This window comes from Nerophis ophidion, linkage group LG03, assembly GCF_033978795.1.
Source record: "Nerophis ophidion isolate RoL-2023_Sa linkage group LG03, RoL_Noph_v1.0, whole genome shotgun sequence".
NCBI classification, from domain to species: domain Eukaryota; kingdom Metazoa; phylum Chordata; class Actinopteri; order Syngnathiformes; family Syngnathidae; genus Nerophis; species Nerophis ophidion.
The window spans coordinates 62,163,928-62,188,782 of NC_084613.1; the positions used below are offsets into that span (position 1 = coordinate 62,163,928).

General features: G+C 39.0%; 1 protein-coding gene across 2 annotated transcripts in view; it reads left to right on the top strand.

The window, feature by feature from the left end:
• Window positions 1-24,855, top strand: part of ltk (leukocyte receptor tyrosine kinase) — a 138,850-nt gene that overhangs the window by 77,995 nt on the left and 36,000 nt on the right. For both annotated transcript variants that reach the window (XM_061895830.1, XM_061895831.1), the window contains exons 11-17: window positions 2,694-2,765; window positions 2,976-3,150; window positions 7,560-7,710; window positions 7,825-7,953; window positions 9,401-9,557; window positions 18,203-18,388; window positions 18,547-18,645. In XM_061895830.1, the coding sequence (XP_061751814.1) occupies window positions 2,694-2,765; window positions 2,976-3,150; window positions 7,560-7,710; window positions 7,825-7,953; window positions 9,401-9,557; window positions 18,203-18,388; window positions 18,547-18,645 (969 nt within the window). The remainder of the gene's footprint in view (window positions 1-2,693; window positions 2,766-2,975; window positions 3,151-7,559; window positions 7,711-7,824; window positions 7,954-9,400; window positions 9,558-18,202; window positions 18,389-18,546; window positions 18,646-24,855) is intronic.

Consider the following 24,855-nt stretch of genomic DNA (forward strand, 5'->3'; position numbering starts at 1 on the left):
CTACTGCAGGAGGACGAATAATCCAATGATGTCTCCGGTAAGATATATATCACAATTTTCCCATCCAAAAACATGCTGGTTGACGTACAGAAACATGTTCGCTTGACCGCTCTGTGTTAAAAACAAAGAAACACCGGCTGTGTCTCAATGCTAAAGACAGCTGCAATACACCGCTTTCCACCAACAGCATTGTTCTTTATAGTCTCCATTATTAATTGAACAAATTGCAAAAGATTCAGCAACACAGATGTCCAAATTACGGTGTAATCATGCGATGAAAAGAGACGACTTTTAGCCCTAACTGGTGCTGAGCTAATATTTCCTGACAGTCCGTGACGTCACGCGCACGCGTCATCATTCTGCAACGTTTTCAACAAGAAACTCCGCGGGAAATTTAAAATTGCAATTAAGTAAACTAAAAAGGCTGTATTGGCATGTGTTGCAATGTTAATATTTCATCATTGATATATAAACTATCAGACTGCGTGGTCGGTAGTAGTGGGTTTCAGTAGGCCTTTAAAGGCCACAATATCAGTTTTTCTAAATCAGAGCGTTTACCAGTTTGCCTGATTTCTTAAGTAAATTGATTTCTTGTGTTTTTTACACTCTCTAATCTGATCATTAGCAGTGTGCCTTCCTTACGCTAGAGAGCAATTGACGGTATCGGTAGAGCAAGATAAGCTATATTCGGTAGTATCTCAACTTTCAAGTTTAATTTGTTTGGTGACAAAAAAAGTGAACTGCACTTTTTTTAAAACTTTGCCCGTCGTTCACAATAATTTCTTTTAACATTCTAAATATGATAATAAACGCTTGCAAAATGTGGCTAATTGGAGTCACCATTGTAGCCTTCAATGCCCTCTAAAACAAGTTCAAAACCCTCCAACGTTTTGTATACACGCTGCAAGTATATATATATGATGTAGTAACAGAAACGATCATAATAATATGCATAATGTTCAATATTTACTGTGTTTTGGTAATTTTATGCTTTACCGGAACTTCTTTCCTCAGCACATTTATTTCCTTTTCCATAGCAGCATACTTCCGACTTCCGGCAACAAACGTATGTCCTATTATTGGTAACAAACGCAAGTGTGTTCTAATAATGGGATACTTGGTAACAGACAACAAATACAACTATTTTTGGACAAATAGGGATTCAAGACCTTATCTTTTTGAGTCTGAATATACTGAGGATGCCTATAGAAGCGAGCACGAACAGAGGGTGAATTAAATGTTGGAGCAGAAGGCAAGAGAGTGAGGTGGGCGTGACTCGACACTGTATATTTGGAACTCGGAACCAAGCTATTCCGACATAAATAGCGTGCTTACCCAAAGTCAATTTGACAAAACTTCCCCAGCCAGCTGAACCAAACAGACAACTGTCCATCAAGTGAGTCACTATAATATTGATCATGATACACGCCGCATGTCATGCTTGTTATTACAACTACAAACACTGTCGAGCTAGCAGTATACAAACAAAAAATGAAATGTCAGCTAATAGATACAGATATTGTAATATGTTTGTTCATGTTTTTCAGTCAGTAAAATTTGGTGTCCTATCACATTGCGTTGTGCATTATAAACTTAAAAGTGATTCAGCTAGCTTTTCTCTTGACGTAGATAGCTTACGGCTAATGCTGTAGCATGCCGTCGCAAGACATTGTGTTACCACGATAGATAAAGTTCTTCAATGTTCACTCTTACAAAAATTGTTGCTACAGCTTGGTTAGTACATTAGTTTTGGAACATAAATGAAGTATTGATGACGTTTTTTAATTCATTTTTTAAAAGTGACTTAGCGGCACAATTGATTGCTACCATTTGCTGCATTGCTAACACCAAGAAGAAGCCCATTTTTACAAATTAAAATGCAAAAAGCAAAAAAACTGTTGTCTTGTCTCTCATAAAGATTGTGAACAATAGGCAAAATTCCCCAAAAAGTGCAGTTGCCCCTTAACGCAAAACACTTGTATCTCGAATCAGTGTTTGACATTGAAATACATTTAAATTAATGCAATTGTTAAAACTTAAACGTTGCTTAAATGATTAATGAAGAAGCTTTTTGTGCAGAAACGCTATAGAAGAAAACGAAAAACAGAAAGTACATGTTCGACCTGCATCACCTGCAGTAAGCAAACTTGTCCAAAAGATGGTGCCATAGCACAAACAATAACACACCTTTTCAGTGTCTGTCAGTTTTTTATGATAACTATTTGTTGATACCAAACATAATGGCCGTTAGCGAAGAAATGTCCATAAATTAGCCGCATTGTGGTATAAGCTGCAGGGTTCAAAGTGTAGAAAAAAAAAGTAATGACTGATAGCCTGGATAATATGGTATTTACTTTTTGTGATAACTAATTACATTTATAAAGGAGTAGTTATGTTTCCAATTTAATATCTTTTTGGAAACTGATACTGGTAACTAATTCCTTTTTCAAAATCATTTGCTCAAATCTAGTTAAGTTATGCTTGCAAAAGTCTGTAATGACAGCCAATGCAATAATAGCTGGTGTGAATTAAAAAAGCGTAGGATGGTCATACAGTTTCTAATGTTTTGTCTCTTTCTGGCTTCAAAGGTGGAGTCATTCCTTCAGTTTATAGTTTAAATGTTCATACAAAAGTTGATTAAATCTGTCACTCCGCACCAATTTACAACACCATTTATTCCTGTCTCATCTCAGATCTCAACGCTTTTCTGCTCATGGCCGACCTGAGGGATTTCTTAAGTCCACTCGCAGAGCCTTCGTCATCAGGTGAATTTCCACTGCTCGTCTGCTCTGTCATTTTTTTAATCCATTATGAATGACAAAATCATATTAAAATGTTATGGATTGTTAAATCACCGTGTCCCAGGTACCCTAAAACATCTGAGCAAAAGCCGTTAATCCATTCTCATGTTCCAGGTGGATCTAGCGGTGAAACTCAAAAGTTATTGGGACTTTTTTGTCACTTTTATCTTCTAGATGTGTCTCTGATGACCTGGTTTTTTAACTCATGTGGCGCGAGTGGTCCTTACGGGCCCACACAGGCCCAGTGTGACAGTACCTACAGGAACAAAAATGTCAGCGTGACTGTGGGGAAAGAAGGGCCCTTGAAAGGAGTCCAAATGTGGAAGGTCCCTGCCACCAACCGGTACCTGTAAGTGACGTAGTGCTTCATACTTATTTTGCAGGTTACTTAGTGGGCCACTAGAGGTCGAGGCTGGGCTGTATTAAAGAGGAAATGCACTTTCAGAAAAAATTTTCCTATCACTTACAATCACAATGTTAGTCATTTATAAAGTGAGCTGTTTATAAAGCGCATTTAGAAAACCTCCAAACACCTTCATCAAGATTTAATGTACATGCTGTCAGTATATATGTAATGTAGTAACAGGCACATTCATTACAACATGTAATATTGACCTATTTTGTTCATTTAAAGCAGGGGTGGGCAATTAATTTTTATCGGGGGCCGCATGAGCAACCCAAGCACTGCGGGGGGGCCACATTGACAATATTTCAATTAGATTTTGCTCAATATTATTTTCGATACACTTTAAGATAAATAATGATAATATTAATTAATAATAATAATATTAATGTCATTGAACCTAATTTAACTTTATACAAAAGCAGATTGCTTTTCCATCCATCCATTTCCTACGGCTTATTCCCGTTAGGGTCGCGGGGTCCGCTGGTGTTTATCTCAGCTACAATCGGGCGTAAGGTGGGGTACAGCCTGGACAAGTCGCCACCCCATCGCAGGGCAGCATATTCCTTTTGATGGTTTTATTTTTAACACTGTCTTACATAACACTTCCTGATGTCTAATACGATGCAAAAATGTCAATTTCTGCACAGGGTTAATTTCTGTCACTTTATCCTGCATCGTCTTTAAAAGTCCAACATTTTTCCCCGTCAGATTTGGACAACCATCTGTTGTCACACCTGCCAGCTTGTCCCATTTCAGTCCTAAAATGTCCAAACTGTCATGCCTGTTAAGCAAGGTTTATGTTTTGTCATGTTTTGTTTTGTTTTTCGACTTGTTTCACGTTTTGCATTTCCTGGTTTTGTTTGTTTCCATGCCAACCCGTTGATATTCACCTTGCCATCCTAGTCACGCCCCGTCCCTCAGCTCTCACACCTGTTTCTCATTACCACTGCTACTACTTAAGTCATTTGCTTTCTGTTCATCGTTCTGGGAACTTTGCTTGCTTGCTTGCCTTCATGCGTTCACGCACACACGCTACCACTGCTGCACCTCCTTCACGCTCTCGATTATCTGCTTCATGCCTTGCTATGCTGTCCATTTTGTGCACGTAAGTTTTTGTTATTCATGCCACTGCGCAAGTGTTTTTGTTTCATTTTTGTAGTTTATAGCCTTTGTGCTAGTCTTTTGTTTCATAGCCCAGTTTTTTGTACCGCCATTGTGCACGCTTTTTGTTGGTTCCTGTTTTTAGTTTTAGTGTTAAAATAAAGATGTCTTTGCCTTCACGCCGTTTCCACTCCATTCGCTTTGCACCTCGGGAAAACAACCCAAGACCAAGTCTAAGCGTGACACAAACACAAATTTACCTCTGTGAACAAGTCATTACCTGTGGTTGTCCCTTTTATTGGACTGCATGGCTGCCAGCTCCTCCGTGATTTGAAAGTCTGCAGTTATCCCATGTAAGAAGATGAGCAGCTGGGCAGTGTCACGTACATCGCAGCTCTCATCCAAAGCCAACGAAAAACAGTAAAAGTCGGCCGTTCTGTTCTTCAGCTGAAGCTCCAAGTTCCCAGCGATGTTCTCAACCGGCCTTGTTACAGTGCGTCGGGAGAGTGACACGTTGTCAAATGCGCCCCTCTTCTCCGGATATCAGCGCAACGGAGTCCAATAAGCACTCCTTAATAAACTCTCTGTCAGAAAACGCCTTACTTTTTCTGGCGATTTTGTGAGAAATTACGAAACTTGTCCTGACGGCTGCATCTCTGGAGATGTGAAATTTGGCCAAAAGTCCTTGTTGGGTTTGCAGTTCTACCACCAACGCATCAGCCTCCGTTGCGCGCACTTCATCAGACAGATTTCCGCATGTTTCGTCGTGTAGTGGCGATTCAAATTATATTCTTTAAACACAGCAACCAGTGTACCACAAATTAAGCACACGGCTTTACCTTTAATTTCTGTAAAGGAATACTTGGCAGTCCATGTCTTGATGAAAACACGGGATTCGTCATTAACTTTTCTTTTTTTAGCGTGGTAACCGGTGTCACGCCTGTAAGATTATGTTTTGGTTTTTGCCATGTCTGGTCAGGTTATGTTTAGTTTTTGGACATTTAGTTCTGTCTTGGCACTTCCTGGTTTGTTTTCGTCTCCATGACAACTCAGTTTTTCACCTGTCATGTCACGCCCCTGTCCTCAGTTTTCACACCTGCTTGTAATTATCATTGGTATTATTTAAACCGGTAGTTGCCAAGTGTTCAGTCAGGCATCTTCACACACCCTACCTGTTCCGTTTTCCCCACGGCAAGGGCAACCAAGTGTGCACAGATTATTACTCAAGATTTCCACTTTGTATATTTTTCGTTTATTTATTTTCCAAGCAGGAGAACAGCAGCAGTAGTTATTATTTGGTGGCTGGTTCTTAGTTGGTTAGTTAGTTTTGGTCAATCAGTTAGTTAGGTAATAAATCTGAAAGGAGGAATGCAGTGCATCATTTTCGTACCAAAATCAATGCCCTTAATAATAAATAATAATAATAATAAATATCTATAATAAATATCAACCATTTATAAACTCATGTTGATCATATACAATTCAAATAAAGTTATATAATTCATGAGCACGTTTCATCTATCAAACATTATATTTACCATTTACAGGCCTCTGTAAAGTGCAATTTAGTAAATCACTACAACTCCCAAAATGCCCCACGGCAAACCAGGAAGTAGCGATACCTACGCTAAGACAGGTGCCGCGATAAACAAACATTTATCTAAGCGCCCGGCTCTACAAGAGCGCTATTGCAGAGATTAGAAAGCAGCGGACACAACATAATATAGATGAGCATGGTACAACATAAAACAAGGCAAACGGGAACTTACCAAGTGGCTGCACACCGGGTTGAGCGTGAGTACAGATTGAATGAACTGCTACGCCATTTAACAGTCCTAACGCCGATCAGCTGGGCTAAGGGTACACGCCTCTCTTAAAAAGACACTTCGGTTTAAGACTGCTGATCCTCAACTCAGTTTTACTTAAACTTAGCATCCGATCTAAAACACATAAACAAACCCACAAACACAACACTACCCATGTTGTTCCTACTGTCATGCCCTCGTTCACAGTTCCTTGTCATGTAAGTTTTGTTTATAGTTCATAGTCAATTCCCTTTGTGCTAAGTCTTTTGGTTTATGTCCATTATTCATGCCATCGAGCAAGTGTTTTTTTTCCTGTTTGTGTTTCATAGTCTAGATTATTATCCGCCATTGAGCACGTCCTTGTTTTCCCCTATTTTGTATTATAGTGTATAAATGAATTTAAAGATGTACTCACGTCCACGTCTGGCTCGTCCCAAACATTCTCAGCATCGAAGAAACAACACTAATCCAAGCCCAAGTTTGACAACCGGGCATCACGTGTCACTGTGCACCTTTACTCACAGGTTACACACAGACATACGTCCATAAATAACACTTTTCAAAATAAAAGCAGCACAGTTGTATTGCATGCACGACATAGATGTTTTTTTATATGTATTTTGTCATTTGTGATTGCCGCTGTTCACATTAACTCACAACAACCCACGTGCATACGTGCACACGGAAGTAATACAAATAACGCTTTTCAAAACAAAAGCAGCACGGTTGTATTGCACACTCGACAAAGATACTTGTTAAAATTGATTTTGTAATTTATGATTGGCCTCTTGCAGGCCGGACAGGGACGCACAAAGAGCCGGATGTAGCCCAAAGGCCGCAGAATGCCCAGGTCTGATTTAAAGCATATGGTGGTGCATTCATTTCATAGACCCGTCACAACGTTCGCTACTTCCTTCAACTACAACAACACTACTAGTCATGGCAGACATTCTCCAGCTAACAGGCGAAGAATCAGCTCACCATCTGATGATGTAATTATAGCAACATAAGCTAGTTACCTCTGTAATCAATACGCCACTAAAAGTACGTCTTTATTATTAGCTGTTATAATAACAATATCGCTAACACCTGGTTAATATTAATCTAACGAAATGTAAATGGAGTATTGTTGGTGGTTTTTGGATGTCTTTTTAGTGGGCTTTATGGGCGCAACTGAGAAGCTCCCATTGACTGACTTTTATGTGTTGTTGGCACAATTCTTAATTGCGATACCCAACCCAAGTCGATAAACAAAACTATATTTCTTTCCTATTTTCTCATGTTATCTAAATCATTGCTAATAGTACTCTTCTAAGTTGTTATACGTCACACATCATAAAAGAGAAGCTGTACCTGTTATTGTGTTCTATGAGAGTATTTCTGATTAGTCACAGAAGTAAGCATTCCGTGACTGTCTGTGAGCCATCATTCCCTCCTTTTGTTCAGGATCTCTGCCTACGGGGCTGCGGGAGGGAAAGGAGCCAAAACCCACAATAAACGCAATCACGGCATTTTCATTTCGGCTGTGTTCCCTCTGGAAAAAGGGGATTTACTCTACATCCTCGTGGGTCATCAAGGAGAGGACGCATGCCCTGGAGTGAGTGCGGAAAGCGCAACGACTGACTGATGTCGTTACAAAAGAGTGTTTGAACCCGATATGGATTCATGTTTTAGTGGAGTTTGACTCTCTTTCTCAACCCTATTGGTGCAGAGAAATAACCAAACCCAGGAGATTTGCCTGGGGGAGTCTTCTGTGATCGAAGAAGGCCTGCAAGCAGAGCCTGGCGCAAAGTGGGCTGGCGGAGGAGGTGGAGGAGGAGGAGCGACCTACATCTTTAAGGTCACACCATATGCATCAAGAATTATGTTACTATTCTGGTTGAGGTTGTACACTGCATTCCACTGAGAGCTGCACTATATTTAGCTATATTAAAACTTCAGTGAGACTATTGGTATTTATCTTAGGGCTGTCAAATTTATGTATTTATTATTCACATTTTTGAGTTTGGATTAATCATGATTAATCACAGGTTAATTAGCCAGTAATCATATTTAATCACACTCGCTTGCATAATTTACCTTTAAAAGGACCCCAATACTTGGACACAAATTCACTTTTATTGGAGCATACACAGTAAAAATAAATTATATGATTAACATACATAATTTATGTGATCTTTTTTTTGTGATTAACCCCATGGGTTAACTTGTTTTTTTTTGACAGCCCTAAAATACAATTGGATCTCAAAAGTGATCTATTATGGTTTTAATCTACATTCAAGACTCCTCCTTGAGGTCTAGATCAGTGGTTCTTAAACTGATTTCACCAAGTACCACTTCAGAAAACACTCGGCTTTCCAAGTACCAGCATAATGACCAACATTAAAATACAGCGTAGAGGCCTAAGTATTCATTAAAAAAAGGCAGAAGTTTTATTTAACAAGTATATTTAATATATTTTAGCTAATGTAACATTACACACAGTTTGAACAGTAACACTGTGTTTGAATATAGGAAAACACTGTACTTCAATCAAGTGATTCTTTGGCTTACCACGAGATGGAGCCTACGTACCACTAGTGGTACAAGTATGACAGTTTGAGAATCACTGGTCTAGATATTTTATATGAGCTATGCTTAGGTGTAAATTTTGCGTAAATTCTGCTCCACGGTCACTTTTTTTAATCCGTCTGCATGATGTTCAATTCTTGGGGTGTTCACAGATTACAAATGAATCCATACCTCCCTCGCTCCAAAAGTATCAAAAAAACGTATCTTTAGAAAATGTTGTGTTTAAATACATATCTTGAAGTAGTCACTGTTTTTTTCCCAGACACAGTCAACAATAAACGTCATAAACAGTATATTGATTCACCCAATCTCACAATTAGGTACACATGCACAACACTCTGTTGGTCAAATGTGGGTTTTATTATGCACATGCCCAGATTAGATGAAAAATAATACTTTGGCTTACCTTTTTCGTGTCTTTACACATGGCCTGAAGCTCATTCCCCTCTGGCTGAGAGCTTTACTTCATGTTCAACTGAGTACGTAAAAAACATAGCCAGACTGCAAAACAGAGGGATCCAAGACTGCGATCAAGCTCACGCCAATATTCATGAACCTTATGATTTAACGATTTGGCATTGTTTAACACAAGTATCCAACATTGTAACACAATTTATTCGTCAGAAAATACAAAAATTCATCATAGGTCCTCTTTAAAAGATCATGCAGCATTTGGTCTTCCTGCAGCAGCTGAAACTAACATATTGCCTCATCAGGTGGAGGGTGACGAGCTGGTTCCCTTGATGATTGCGGCTGGAGGAGGAGGAAACGCCTACATGGAAGACCCGGAGACCAGTCTGGATCAGATACCCCTTGAGCAGTTTGAAAACAGCACCAAAGCCCCCAGTACCAACGGCCAAACCGGCAGGGCAGGTACACTTAATAAAATAACTCATAAGATTTACTTAAAAAAATATTGTAAGTATTTTAACGCAAATTATTTAAGTAAAATTTAATGCTGGAATATCAAGTAACACTCACTTGCCAGTATAAAGTAAATTCTACTTACCATACCAAAGTCTACTTGTTTTTCATCGGCAGGAACATCATTTTACTCAAAATTTTAAATACATTTTATATACCATATTTACTTGAATAGCTGTCGGAGCGCTAATTATTTTTTAACCTCTTCTCATTCCTTCACTTATCAATGGCGTGCAGGCAAAAAATGTGTGTGCTTAAAAAGACTTTAATAAGAAATTATTCTGCGGCCGCGGCACGGTGGTTGAGACCACTGTTCTTCAGAATGTCATCGCGCCCACTTTTACACCTTCCAGTTTACGTATCGTAAGGACGCATGCGTTTCGTTGTTTCTAATAGGAGATTGCAACGCATACTTGGTCAACAGCCATACCTTTTACACTGACGGTTGTGATATAAACAACTTTAACATTCTTACTAATATGCGCCACACTCTGTGAACCCACACCAAATACATTTCTGATAAACATCGACTCTGTAACACATTATAAACGCAAGATAAGAATTACCCATAATGCCACCTCGTAGTGCTCTGTGAAGTTATCCTAACGGCCGGAGCAGAGCCAGTCGGCCAGAGCCTGTTGTGCTGTGCGCATGCGTCGTCGTGCATGCGTTTCAAAACACTAGATTTTCAGAGTAAAGTTTATGTAATATTTTTAGGTTTATGTACGTACAACTACTAAACATTTAAATAGTATGAGGAAAGATAAGTAAAACTTACTCTTCTCCCATAATTCATGTATTATGTTAATAAAATGTTTAATTTTACTTAAGACTCTAGTTCTTACTGAATGTTAAAAATACTAGGTATAAATTATGACAGTTACTCTAATAGAGTTTACAGCTCCAAAAAGTCACTTTTTTCAGTGTACGAACGTGACGATACCCCAAGTCCTCGTTTAGAAGGAGCTCTGTGGTGATCGAGGCGCAGATGTCTGCTTATATTACTTTAACCATTGTGTATTCCTCCTCGCTGAGCGCTGTAATCAATGTAAATCAAATCAGGTTTTAACTGTGGCTCCTTTTTTATGCACGGTTGCTTCTAAATGTGTGGTTTTACTGACATTTTACATAATAAGGACAGCAAAGACGTACAGGTCGTTATGTATAAATTAGACGTAATAGCTATGATGGCTGCTGTATGGTTTTCTTTTGAGCTGCTGTGATTCCTTCGATATGTACCTGCCTTTTTTGGTTATTGAGGGGACGTGTGCCCAGACTTTAATTGAAAGCAGCCCTTTGCATGCATGCTCTAACCCAGCACGATGTGCAAATAATTAAGTTAAAGTTAAAGTACCATTGATTGTCACGCACTCAGCATCAAGGGTTGGAATTGGGGGTTAGATCACCAAAGATTATTCCTGGTCGGGGCCCCCGCTCCTGCCCACTGCTCCCCTCACCTCCCAAGGGGTGATCAAGGGTGATGGGTCAAATGCAGAGAATAATTTCGCCACACCTGGTGTGTGTTGGGATCGGTCTGGAAGATTTTATCAGTTTCCTGGCGATGACATTTGCAAAATTCAATGGACACTTCATTACCTTGTTTGTACGAAGTATAATTTAATTTGATCCAATACAAGAGCTGTATCAAAACATTGTGACAATATGTTTATTATCATAAGAACAGTATTCAGCGGTGAACTAGAACTACACTGCTTAATAATGAAAGCTGCAGGTGTGGTGCTTGAAGCGTGAAAGCAAGACAATGTGAAGTATTGTTGAAATAAAAACGTGTACGTCGTTTATTCATCAAGAACCAGCAAGAATGAACCCTTACATCACAACACACTCAGAAATGGGGGGAACAACAAACCGCCACCATTGGGAGAATCTCCTGACGGCCACTTAAAGGGGCCGCGCCGAATTACTCGCTCTTGACTGCATAACGTATTTCCTTGAATAGCCGCCGGGCATGTATCATGCGCCTGCCTTGAGTTACTGCCGGGTAAAACTCGCTCCCCAAATTAATAAGCAGATGCTTACTTTAACCGTCGGGTCAAATTCGTGATGTCATGAGTGACGCTTCCCTTGCCGTCATTTTCAAAATGGCAGAGGATTTTTTTCTTGCTTTTACTGTGTGTAAACCAGGGGTCTTGTTCCACAACCATACAGATCACACTAATGGTTGTGATTTAAAACAACTTTAACACTCTTAATAATATGCGCCACACTCTGTGAACCCACACCAAACACATTTCTGGAGAACATTGGCTCTGTAACACATTATAAACGCAACACAACACTTACCCAGAATGCAATGTAGCCATGACTCTTGGCTATATTATACACGCGCTAGCAACAAATTATTAGCGCCTGCTTACTTTTACCGCATGCTTTGAATAAGCACAGGAGGGAGAGGAGGTTTTAAATTAATTAGCGCCCCGGCGGCTATTCAAGGAAATACGGTATATGAATGCTCAACAAGAACAACATTGTCATGCGCACAATTGAACAGTACAGTGGATGATGATGACAAAGTCAACTAACAGGTGTGGTGAATTATGTCCTTAAATCAACCGCTACACACATCCCCCCAGAATGCGCCATCACCAAGAAAAATAAACTTAATTATTAAGATCTGCTGTACACATTTGAGTTTGACGTTTGACTTGATTTTAACTCATTTTTAAAACCTATCATGGTAAATTCAATTGTAATAAAATCAACATAAAAAATTAACTAACCAGTGGTATCCAAATTACACTAAGTATACAATCACAGTGATGAATAAATCAATAGACAAAACGTGCAAGATGTCCTGTAAACATGACATTCAGTCAGTGTACGCAGATGAGGCCTACCCCGGAAATAACGCAACCATAAAATAGATATTGATATTTGTCCATTAAACTGTGTTATAGTTTCAATGTATGGATGAGTGACCGCTTCACAAGTTCACAAGTCTGTTTTGGTTTGTTTTGCCCGGCTTTTTCTTAGTTTGGGATTGATTGTTGTTTAAGGTGGAAAATGAGGCCTCAAGTTTGGACCCCTGACATGTCTCCAGATGTACAGAAGTGGCTAATTGATGCAACGTGTTTCTATTTCCTTCAACCGTGGAAATAAATGAGTCATTTGTCAACATGCAGCCAGCATCTGTTCTATCTCCTGAAACAACATGCTTGTCAGGCTTTCCCCTGACAGTTTGTCTATGTTATAGTTTTTTCCTCTGCATTTGTCTGTTTCCTCTGTGTTTAGTATCTCCTGTCTTTAGTTCCTGTCTAGTGCTTTTGTTTTGTCAGCTTCCTGTCTTGTTCCCTGAGTGCTGTGTTCCTCTTCAGCTGCGGCTGATTGGCACCTGGCCACACCCGTTGCCAATCAGCCTGCTCCTATTTGTACCTGCTTTGTCTTGTGTCAGTTGCTGGATCATTGTATTGTCGTTGCCACATGTCACTCTTGTCGTGCTACCTGTCATGTCGTTTTGTTACAGCTACTACCTGTCGTGCTACATTTTGTCCTGGTCAACGTAGCGGTAAGCTGTTTCTGTTAGCATTAGTTATTTCTAGTTGCTATCCACTGGCTTCCATGCTAAAGTTCCTTTTTGTTTTCTAGCTTCCAGTGCTAGCTCCCTTAGTTTGTTATTCCGCCCACATGCGTGCTTTTTGTTTGTTGTTTAGTTTTACTTAAATCATGTTTTCATATTCTATGCATGCCTCCGTCTCGGCTTCTTGGGGTTCGTCAACAACAAATAACTCTGACAATAATTGCTGTTGGCCTATTTACATTGAATGAAGATTGAATGTGTGCAGCAGTGAGAACGGTTTTCTCATAACACGGAAGTCCTGCAAGCTGGCATAAAAACATGTCTGAATTGCTGCTTATAGTCTGCATACTGCTGTGAATGTATGCAACACTTAGCAGTAGTCCCCCTGCTCCCATTTGGACCTTCCCATGTGGGCGCCATGTGATTCTGCTAATTGCACCAGAATGAAAATGAGTTTTCCTGCAAACGTAATTGAATAGCAGGGAACATAAATTGTAAGTCGCGCACAGTGAGCTCAGTTGGCTGATTGCATATTCCGGTCAAAGCGCTCTGTCACAATGAGCGCTCATGGCGAAGGTTTAACCTGCTAAATTCACTCACTGGAACGTCAACAAAGGCAGACAAGTGGCACCAGAGCCAAACCTGCTGCAGTGTTCTTAATTTGACCTAACATGGAGCACAAGGCGATGGTCTCCATACCGCATACTTCTCTGGCTGCTAGGCCATAAACAAGTGGATAAGACGGTAGGCTGTCTCCAAGACAACCCCTTGTGTCTTTAAACAATGCATCTTACTGACTTTTACAAGCACTTCGAGGCTTGATTTGTTCAAAGTCTAGTGCAGGGGTAGGGAACCTATGGCTCTAGAGCCAGATGTGGCTGTTTTGATGACTGCATCTGGCTCTCAGATAAATCTTAGCTGACATTGCTAAACACGGTAAGTAATTAATAATTCCGCTGGGAATCACAGTGTTAAAAATAACATTCAAATTATAAAACATTCTCATGCATTTTGATCCAACGATTCGTTTTCTATCGCAACTGTTCAAGATGTGGCATTAATAGTAAGAAGTATTATATTTATTATTGGTTAAATTTAGAATAACAATGTTATTAAAAAGAATAAGAGACTTATTATACTCTAAAAATGTTGGTCTTACTTAAAAATGCACGCATTTAGTTGTATTCAGCGTTAAAAAATATTATATGGCTCTCACGGAAATACATTTTGAAATATCTGGCTTACATGGCTCTCTCAGCCAAAAAGGTTCCCGACCTCTGGTCTAGTGCGTTAAAAGTCGTCGGTTAGCCTTTCATTTGTTTAGACTTACAAAATTCCAGAAAAAACTTTGAGATAATCTGTTACCATAATTAAACATTAATGAACTGTTTTAAGTCATATTTTAACATTTGGAAGTGTTATACTGTGTAAAATTAAGCTAATCCTTATTTGTAAACTATCAACAGTAACATTTTTAATCACAGTAATAATGATAATGGATTCATCCATATTGAATGTGTTTATTTTGACAGCCTCCGTGAAAATATCTTCTCAGTTTTAATTTTGACTACATGCGATCAACTATGGCAGACATGTTCAAAAAGGTGAATCGGGTCATTTGTAAGAAGATGACACTTGTAAAAATACACGATTAAAGAACTAAAAAAATATACAAACCCCAAAACCAGTGAAGTTGGCACGTTGTGTAGTTCATAAAATAAAAACAGAACCCAATGATTTGCAAATCGTTTTAAACTTTTATTCAATTGAATACACTGCAAAGACAAGATATTTAATGTTTGAACTGATTTTTTTTTTTTTTTTTTTTTTTGCAAATAATCACTAACTTAGATAATAATGGAAGCAACACATTGCAACAAAGTTGGCACAGGGGCATTTTTACCACTGTGTTACATCACCTCTCCTTTTAACAACACTCAGTAAACCTTTGGGAACTAAGGAGACCAATTTTTGAAGCTTTTCAGGTGGAATTACTTCCCATTCTTGCTTGATGTCCAGCTTAAGTTGTTCAGCAGTCCCGGGTCTCCAATGTTGTATTTACGCTTCATAATGTGCCACACGTTTCAATGGGAGACAGGTCTGGACTACAGGCAGGCCAGTCTAGTACCCGCACTCTTTTATTATGAAGCTATGCTGTTGTAACACGTGGCTTGGCATTGTCTTACTGAAATAAGATGGGGCATCCATGATAAAGTTGCTTGGGTGGCAACATATGTTGCTCCAAAACCTGTATGTACCTTTCAGCATTAATGGTGCCTTCATAGATGTGTAAGTTACCCATGCTTTGGGCACTAATACACCCCCATACCATCACAGATGCTGGCTTTTGAACTTTGCGCCTATAACAGTTCAAAAACAATTTGAAATGTGGACTTGTCAGACCACAGAACACTATTCCACTTTGCATCAGTCCATCTCAGATGAGCTCGGGCCCAGCAGCGCCTGCGGCGTTTCTGGGTGTTGTTGATAAATGGTTTTCGCTTTGCATAGTAGAGGTTTAACTTGCACTTACGGATGTAGCGATCAACTGTGTTACTGACAGTGGTTTTCTGAAGTGTTCCTGAACCCATGTGGTGATATCCTTTACATACTGATGTCGCTTTTTGATGCAGTACCACCTGAGGGATCAAAGGTCACGGGCTTAGCCGCTTACGTACGGACGGTAGATGGTGAAATCCCTCAATTCCTTGCAATTGCTGTTTGAGATATGTTGTTCTTAAACTGTTGGACAATTTGCTCACGCATTTGTTCACAAATTGGTAACTCTCGCCACATCCTTGTTTGTAAATGACTAAGCATTTCATGGAAGCTGCTTTTATACCCAATCATGGCACCCACCTGTTCCCAATGAGCTTGTTCACCTGTGGGATGTTCCAAATAAGTGTTTGATGAGCATTCTTCAACTTTCTCAGTCTTGTTTGCCACTTGTGCCAGTTTTTTTAAACATGTTGCAGGCATCAGATTCTAAATGAGCTAATATTTGCAAAAAATAATGTTCAACAGTTAAAATATTGAATATCTTGTCTGTGCAGTGTATTCAATTGAATAAAAATTGAAAAGGATTAGCAAATATATTCTGCTTTTATTTACGATTTACACAACGTGCCAACTTCACAGATTTTTGGGTTTGTATTTTACCTCACTTACTTTATTAAGTCACACAATGTGTGTAACATTTAAGCAAATACGCCACCGTGTACACATCATTTATAGTCCAACAATCGCCATTTCTTCTGAATCAAAGCTATATATCGTCATATATTACACACAGCCTAATATTTGCGCACTATTGACTAGTAATGTAAAATTCAATCAAATCCAAAAATTAAACTACCAAAAAAGACTCTCCAAAACTTCATGTTGTGATGACTTGTTCACTTCCGCTGGCAGGCTGCGTCTTTTCCTGCACACACAAATGCCGTAGCTCACGCAAAGATGATGTAAATGTAGCAATCATGTCACATTCAGGTCGCATTGCGTTTAGACGGAAGACACATTTGAAAAGATTATATCCGGATTACCTCCTGATGTGGCCCAAATCTGATGAGAAAAGATCAGATTTGAAGCACTTTTGAGTATTTAGACTGGCAAAAAATGTCCGATTTGTGTGACTATAGGGCAAAAAAAAATCAAGATTTGGTGTGCAGTGTAACCGTAGCCATAGTCACTGTTAGTGTCACATGCTAGCTGTTGGCGTGACCCCAAGATGTAGAGACGGCAGGCAATGTGCAATTAATAAGAAACGAAAATGAGGGTGCATGCACCAACGTGGCTACAGCAGTAGATCACATGTGAGCAAAAACAAGGCAAAAAGCCAGGCAAGGCAAAAGACAAAAAAGGCACGATGAACATACCACAGCTGGTAAATAAACACTCCTGATTAGTGATTAGGGGCGGGTAAGACGTCTAATCAAGATCAGGTGTGGAAAATCAGTGCTCGAGCCTGAGGTAAAGTGGCTGAGAATGAGGGCAGACAGGCAGGGGAACGAAAAATTAGAGCGCTGGACAGGAAATAATACCAAAAATACAGGAACATGAAACATAACTCCAACCTGTCATGAGAAATCCTGACAATTCTCTACTAGCATATTTGTGTTAATATTATATAATAAAAACTAGCCAGTGTACATCAAAATTTGTTAAGCTTTTGAAAATACATAAGAGAGGCCAGTATATGTTTTTCAGTATTTTTATTTAAAATTGTGATTTTTACGCTTCCTGATTGTGTTTATACATTTTCAAATATTTTATATTATACTGTTTTTTTACAAAATCAAATTTCAAAGAAGATAATGATTATAATGGTTATTTAAAAAATTTAATTATAAAATAATTCCTGGCAAACGTCTGTCAAAAGCAATTATAATTGCCGGTTTGTATAGTTTTTTTAAATTGCATTTTTATTTAAACACTATTTTTTTATCTATTTAACTAATATTAATATTTATTATTATTTGAACAACGTTTTTCACTTAACTAAACTTTTTTTTCCTTCATTGTAGCCCTAATAACATTTGGTAATGTTCATTTGGAGGCTGTTTATTATTTACAATTTTTTAAATATGCTATGGGCCAGCAAAAAAAAAGTTGGCCTGCCCTTTGGACACCATTAATCTTTGAGAATGTGGAGATGAAAAATTATAGCTTTTGAATTAACTATTAAACATTCTTACTGTAAGTGTGCCACATGTGTAAAAATAAGCTAAAACCTGTTCAAATAAAACATAAAATGTGTCCTCAACCTTATGTGTACCTTATGTTTTGTCATATTGTATTATTGCTATTACCAATTTAGCCATTATGTACTTACCAGCCAGGACAGAGACTTCTGTAGAACCAAATAATCTCTATTAATCAATGGTTGTTGTTTTTTTTCCTTTTGGCATCACTGGTACCCTTTTGTTTGACAAAAAAGTGACCAAGTCAAAGTTATGACACAATAAATCTAAACTAATATCTTGTACTTTTCTTATGATTGTGTATAAAGATACTGCATTACAAGGATGTACAACTGTCCCGTCTGTGTCACTCTAAGGTGGAGGTGGAGGCTGGAAGGACAGTCCCGTCGCTGACCCCGTGGCAGGCGGGTCCCTGGTGGAGGGCGCCAAGGGGGGTGCAGCGTGCGATTTGGCCCAGTCGAAACTGGGCTGGACCACCTACGGGGGTTTTGGAGGCGGAGGTGGTGCCTGCACTTCTGGAGGAGGCGGAGGCGGGTACAGAGGTGTGACTGCTCATCAATTTTTCTTTTCTGACTGATTACTCTGCAATACAAACTTTTTTTTAACAGCGAACGAAGCAAAGACCAGTATATAGTCCTCCGGTGCAACGCCCACATACTGTATGTATTACACTGAAGGCTGTGGACCATTTTTGTGACAGGAGGTGACGCTGCACTAACGGACGACATCACAGCTGATGGCCGCGATGGAATCTCCTTCATCAACCCGATTGGTGAAATTTACCTGCAGCCTCTGGCAGGTGAGTTATAATGCTACATTTTTTTAGAGCCAAGACTGTTGATGAGGATGGATGATTTGAGGTTATGTACAGTACTGTGTAACCCCACACTGCTATCCTACAGATGGCCTCAAATGCTTTATGGTCTCTTTTAGGGTTGTCCTGATACCAATATTTCGGTACCAGTACCAAAATGTATTTTGATACTTTTCAATACTTTTCTAAATAAAGGGGACCACAAAAAATGGCATTATTGGCTTTACTTTAACAAAAGATCTTAGGCTACATTGAACATATGTTTTCTTATTGCTATTTTGTCCTTAAATAAAATAGTGCACATACAAGACAACTTGTTTTTTAGTAGTAAGTAAGCAAACAAAGACTCCTAATTTAGCTGCTGATATAGGCAGTAACATACTGTGTCATTCATCATTCTATTGTTTTGTCAAAATTATGTGGGACAAGTGGTAGAAAATTATTATTTTACTTGTTTATTTACTGTTAATATCTGCTTACTTTCTCTTTTAACATGTTCTATCTACACTTCTGTTAAAATGTAATAATCACTTATTTTTCTGTTGTTTGATACTTTACATTAGTTTTGGATGATACCACAAATTAAGGTATTGATCCGATACCACGTAGTTACAGGATCATACAGTATATTGGTTATAATTTAAGTCCTCAGTTGTCCAGGGACGTATTTACTGAGTTTATAAACATAATATACATTTTGTAAAAATTGAAAAAAGATTTTGTGATGCTGAAAAAATAACGATGGAATCATAGTTGTATCGACTAGATACGCTCCTATACTTAGTATCATTACAGTGGATGTCAGGTGTAGATCCACCCATGGCATTTGTTTACATTTTGACGCCGATGCGCTACGGTGTGTAGTGAAGCATGTTGAGCTATTCCTCGTCCTGCAGGGATGATACTCTTAAGAAACTCACTTTGTTTGTTGCCTTGGAGCATACTTGCCAACCTTGAGACCTCCGATTTCGGGAGGTGGGGGGTGGGGTGCGTGGTTAAGAGGGGAGTAGTATATTTACAGCTGTTGTGTGCGCAGTTGTGCACTGCACTTTCAAAAGTAGATGTTATGCATGATTGATTGATTGAAACTTGTATTGGTAGATTGCACAGTACAGTACATATTCCGTACAATTGACCACTAAATGGTAACACCGCAATAAGTTTTTCAACTTGTTTAAGTCGGGGTCCACGTTAATCAATTCATGGTACAAATATATACTATCAGCATAATACAGTCATCATACAAGTTAATCATCATAGTATATACATTGAATTATTTACAATCCGGGGGGTTGGATGAGGAGCTTTGGTTGATATCAGTACTTCAGTCATCCAACAATTGCATCAACAGAGAAATGGATATTGAAACAGTGTAGGTGTGACTTAGTAGGATATGTAAAGCCAGCAGAGAACATAGTGAGTTCACATAGCATAAGAACAAGTATATACATTAGAAATACATTCGATTATTTACATTAGGTTATTTACAATCCGGGGAGATGGGATGTGAATGGAGGAGGATTAAAGGGTTGAAGTTGCCTGGAGGTGTTGTGGTGCATCATGTACAGTAGATGTCAGTATTGTCCTGTTTAAGAGTGTCACATGCTGTTTACGGCAGACGAACTGCCTTACGGTAGAGTGTTAGACGTAAACGTGACTGTTGTTGTTGTGTGTTGTTACGGCGCTGGGAGGACGTTAATGAAACCGCCTAACAATAAAACCACAGAAAAAAAACAAGAACTCGCCCTCGATCATTCTACAATTGTAACGTCATTGGGAAGACACGCTTTTAGACACGTCACTCAGGTCCTCATGTAGCTAGGGGGTGTGGCCTCCAGCTCCGCCTGAATTTCAGGAGATTTTCCGGAGAAAATTTGTCCCGGGAGGTTTTCAGGAGAGGCGCTGAATTTCGGGAGTCTCCCGGAAAATCCGGGAGGGTTGGCAAGTATGCTTTGGAGGCAAGGATTAGTGATTTAGAAGCAGCTAAAACACTGCTGCAGGGCGTTTCAGTGTTATAACTTCACATTTATCATTACTTTTTAAGCCACAATGCGTCCATTTCTCCCTTGTCTGTCTAGACACTGTGTCTGTTTGTAAGTACTCTGTGATTGTGCATTGCCGAACATGCTCCTCTGCTCGTAAAACCAGCAATTTGACGACGACGCGCTGTCATGCGTGTTAAAAAAAAGAGGGGGGCGGGGGCCGGTACTTTTTAGAGGCGGTATAGCAGGGAATATGATTAATTAGTATCGCGGTACTATACTAATACTGGTATACCGTACAAACCCTAGTCTTTTTGCTGATGGAGGACTGTGGTCAGGTGCACCTGAAAATAGAAGTTCCTTCCAGTAGTTGAATTGGCGATGAAAGTGCTTGACAATATCTAATGCTAGAATTATAGCCAGGATGATACTTCACATAAACCTACCTTTGAATACTCATTATATCTCTCCAGGATTTCCACCTCTCAAATTTTTTTAAATTTACCGGACTATTGCGCGGCCTTGCAATTTTGTTCAATCCCTGCCATTTCCTCACATTGGCTAATTGAATTTGTCACTGCTATTCCCAAACGCTACACAACTTGTCTAAACAATATCGTTGCTTCCTTGTTTACACTAACGGAGATGGAGATGTGTGATGATAATCTCTTTACGGAAGTGCGATTAAAACTAGATGCTGATCACTAATGGCACTTCAAATGTAGATAAGGTGAAACCTTGATTTATGCACTTAAGAGGTTCTTGAATATGGTTAGTAAATAGAAACGTTTGTATATTGAAGCAATGTAAACATGATTACTATGTGCCAGCCTCAAAAAAAGTCCATAATTTTAGTAAAAGTTTGCACTTGGTAGACAATATAAAGTGATACACAGTACTGTATATCACACAAACATAACAAGGCGGTGATGGATCAACTATTTATTAACAAAGCCTTTGGTCAATTTGTCAGTTTACCAACTAGCTAAACTGTCCTTGTAAGCAGTCAGCCTGCCGACACGCACACACACAGTCACTAGCCCTTTGGTGTGCCCACAGTTTGAAATCAGTCAACTAATTCCAACAACCAGGATGTTCGATGATTAGGTGTAAAACATAAAAAATCCATTTTACCATGTTTGTTGGGGGGTCGTGTAGGAGGTTGTGGATACTTCCTGCATCTTTCAAACCACACATTTTTCTCCATTGCTTTCCTCGGACTCATATTGGAGTAGCAAAACTGAGTAAAATACATTTTTTAAAGTGGCGAAAAAAGCATAAAAAGCACACAAAGAACTACCTAGCACAGGGGATCGATCCATCAGCTTGCCCACAATAGTTGTGCTGCCAGGCACACAATGGATGGATGGATGGAAGAAACATTCGTACACTGAGACAAGCTTTGTACAACAAAGCATATTTTTATTTGGTCTTTGGCTCGTAAATCGAAAAGTTCATACAATGCAGTGCTCGAATTTTAAGATGGCTATATTGCCATCTAATGGAGTTAATTTAAAACTACATCAGGAGGTTTACTACAGCAATAGTTGTTCCTGCTAATTCGTTTTTAGCAGTGGCCATTTTTTCTAGTACATCACTTGCCCGGCAACCAGAGGAGACGGTGCTGTAATTGAATAATGGCGTTATCTGGCGCCTTTACGTCATACTTGCCAACCTTGAGACCTCCGATTTCGGGAGGTGGGGGGTGGAGGCCGTGGTCGGGGGTGGGGCAGGGGTCGTGTTTGGGGGCGGGGCGTGGTTAAGAGGGGAGGAATATATTTACAGGTAGATTCACCAAGTCAAGTATTTCATATATATATATATATATATATATATATATATATATATATATATATATATATATATATATATATATATATATATATATATATATATATATATGTATGTATGTATGTATGTATGTATGTATATATATATATACATATATGTGTGTATATATATATATAAACAAATACTTGACTTTCAGTAAATTCTAGCTATATGTATATATATATATATGTATATATATATATATATATATATATATATATATATATATATATATATATGTATATGTATATGTATATATACACATATATAAATAAAAGAAATACTTGAATTTCAGTGTTTATTTATTTACACATTTACACACACACAACACTCATCTACTCATTGTTGAGTTAAGGGTTGAATTGTCCATCCGTGCTTTTATAACCATATGCATGTACAGTAGATGGCAGTATTGTCCTGTTTAAGAGTGTCGCAACATTGCTGTTTACGGCAGACGAACTGCTTTACGGTAGACGAAAACGGACTGCTGTTGTGTTGTTTCACCGCGCTGGGACGATGAAACTGCCTAACAATAAACCCACATAAGAAACCAAGAACTCGCCCTCGATCATTCTACAGTTATAAAACATCATTGGGCAGACACGCTCTTTATATTGTGGTAAAGCGGGGGGTGAAAATAGGCTGTCGACACATCACTCAGGTCCGCATGGAGCTGGAGGGGGCGTGGCCTCCAGCTCTGCCTGAATTTCGGGAGATTTTCGGCAGAAAATTTGTCCCGGGAGGTTTTCGGGAGAGGCGCTGAATTTTGGGAGTCTCCTGGAAAATCTGTGAGGGTTGGCAAGTATGCTTTACATACGTCATATTCATATCTTTAGCGTTTCTTTGCCGTGGGCCTGACAAGTACAAGAACATGATAGCATGGTAAGACCCGTGAAAAAGAAAGAAATCAGACCTGTAAATTGCTTCAGGACCATTTGAGATATGATAATGATATGATAATTATACACATGCAATTTCAGCCCCCGACAATAACCACAGGTGCATCAGGGGAAAACGTGAGTGAACACCCATCATATGAGACCGAATATTACATCGTGATCTCTGGGGTATATCTTAGCAAGCCACATAATTAATCCCTTCACTCACTGTCTCACCAGTCTCTTGTTTGCTTTTTTTTTTGCTCATTTAAAGCTTTGTCATCTGACTCTGATTACTGAGTGGGAGGCACAGGACTAATTTAGAGCCTCATGCAGCCACTTGTCCTTGCTGCAAACCTCCATCTGTAAGATTAGTCGCTTTTGTCCTTTATTGTTTCTCTCAGAAAAATGGCTGCATCTGTCGCATTAAAGACATTAAAATGTGAAATATTAGGAAAACAAGACAAAACACAACCCTTAATGATGGTATTATAAATTCTGGTCTTCAAAAAATGGTTTGGTTCATTCACTGGCCTATATACAGTATGTGTATGTGTGTGTATATATATATATATATATATATATATATATATATATATATATATATATATATATAATATATATATATATGTGTCTTGATTGGATTATCCAGAGAATAGTGCTCGATACCGTGGTAGAGCGCAATATGTAGGTGTGGAAAAAAATCACAAGACTACTTCATCTCTACATAACTGTTTCATGAGGGGTTCCCTCAATCATCAGGAGATTTTAATGGAAGCATTCACATACAATGGTTTATATAGGGCACAGAGTGGGTGGGTACAAGCAGGCGTAGGGTGTGGTGATTGGCTCATGTGTTACCTAGGAGGTGTTTCCGTCTGTGGCGGCATGTTGAAAGGATTTCACTGCGCTTGTTGAGGGATGATAGATCTGGATGATATATAATAAACAGTTTCTCTTTTAAGCATAGGTTGCATCTTTTATTACCACTGTTGTAAGGTGTGCTGGATGCAAGAATTTTCCATGTTATAGAATATTCAACATTATTGTCTTTGAGGTTCCAAATGTGTTTGCTGAGTTCTGTAGAATTCCGCAAAGTCTGGTTTCTAAAGGAGGCGTTGTGATTATTCCATCTTGTTTTGAACGCTCCTTCGGTTAATCCTACGTACGTGTCGGATGTGTTAATGTCCTTGCGTGTCACCTTTGCTTGGTAAACGACTGATGTCTGTAAGCACCTTCCGTTGAGAGGGCAATCAGGTTTCTTGCGACAGTCACATTCATTATTGGTTTCAGAGTCGTTCAGTCTGGGGGTAGGCAGTCCTTTTGCAATTGCTTTGTTGTTGTTTGAAATGATTTGTTGCATGTTGTTCATACAGCTCTAGCTCAATTTAATGTTGTTCTTGTTGGATATTTTTCTTAGGGTGTTGCCTTTGGGGAAGTGTTTGTCGATCAGAGTGAGGAACTTGCGGCCGATGTTGGTTGAGACGTCTTTGCTGAATGGCGGA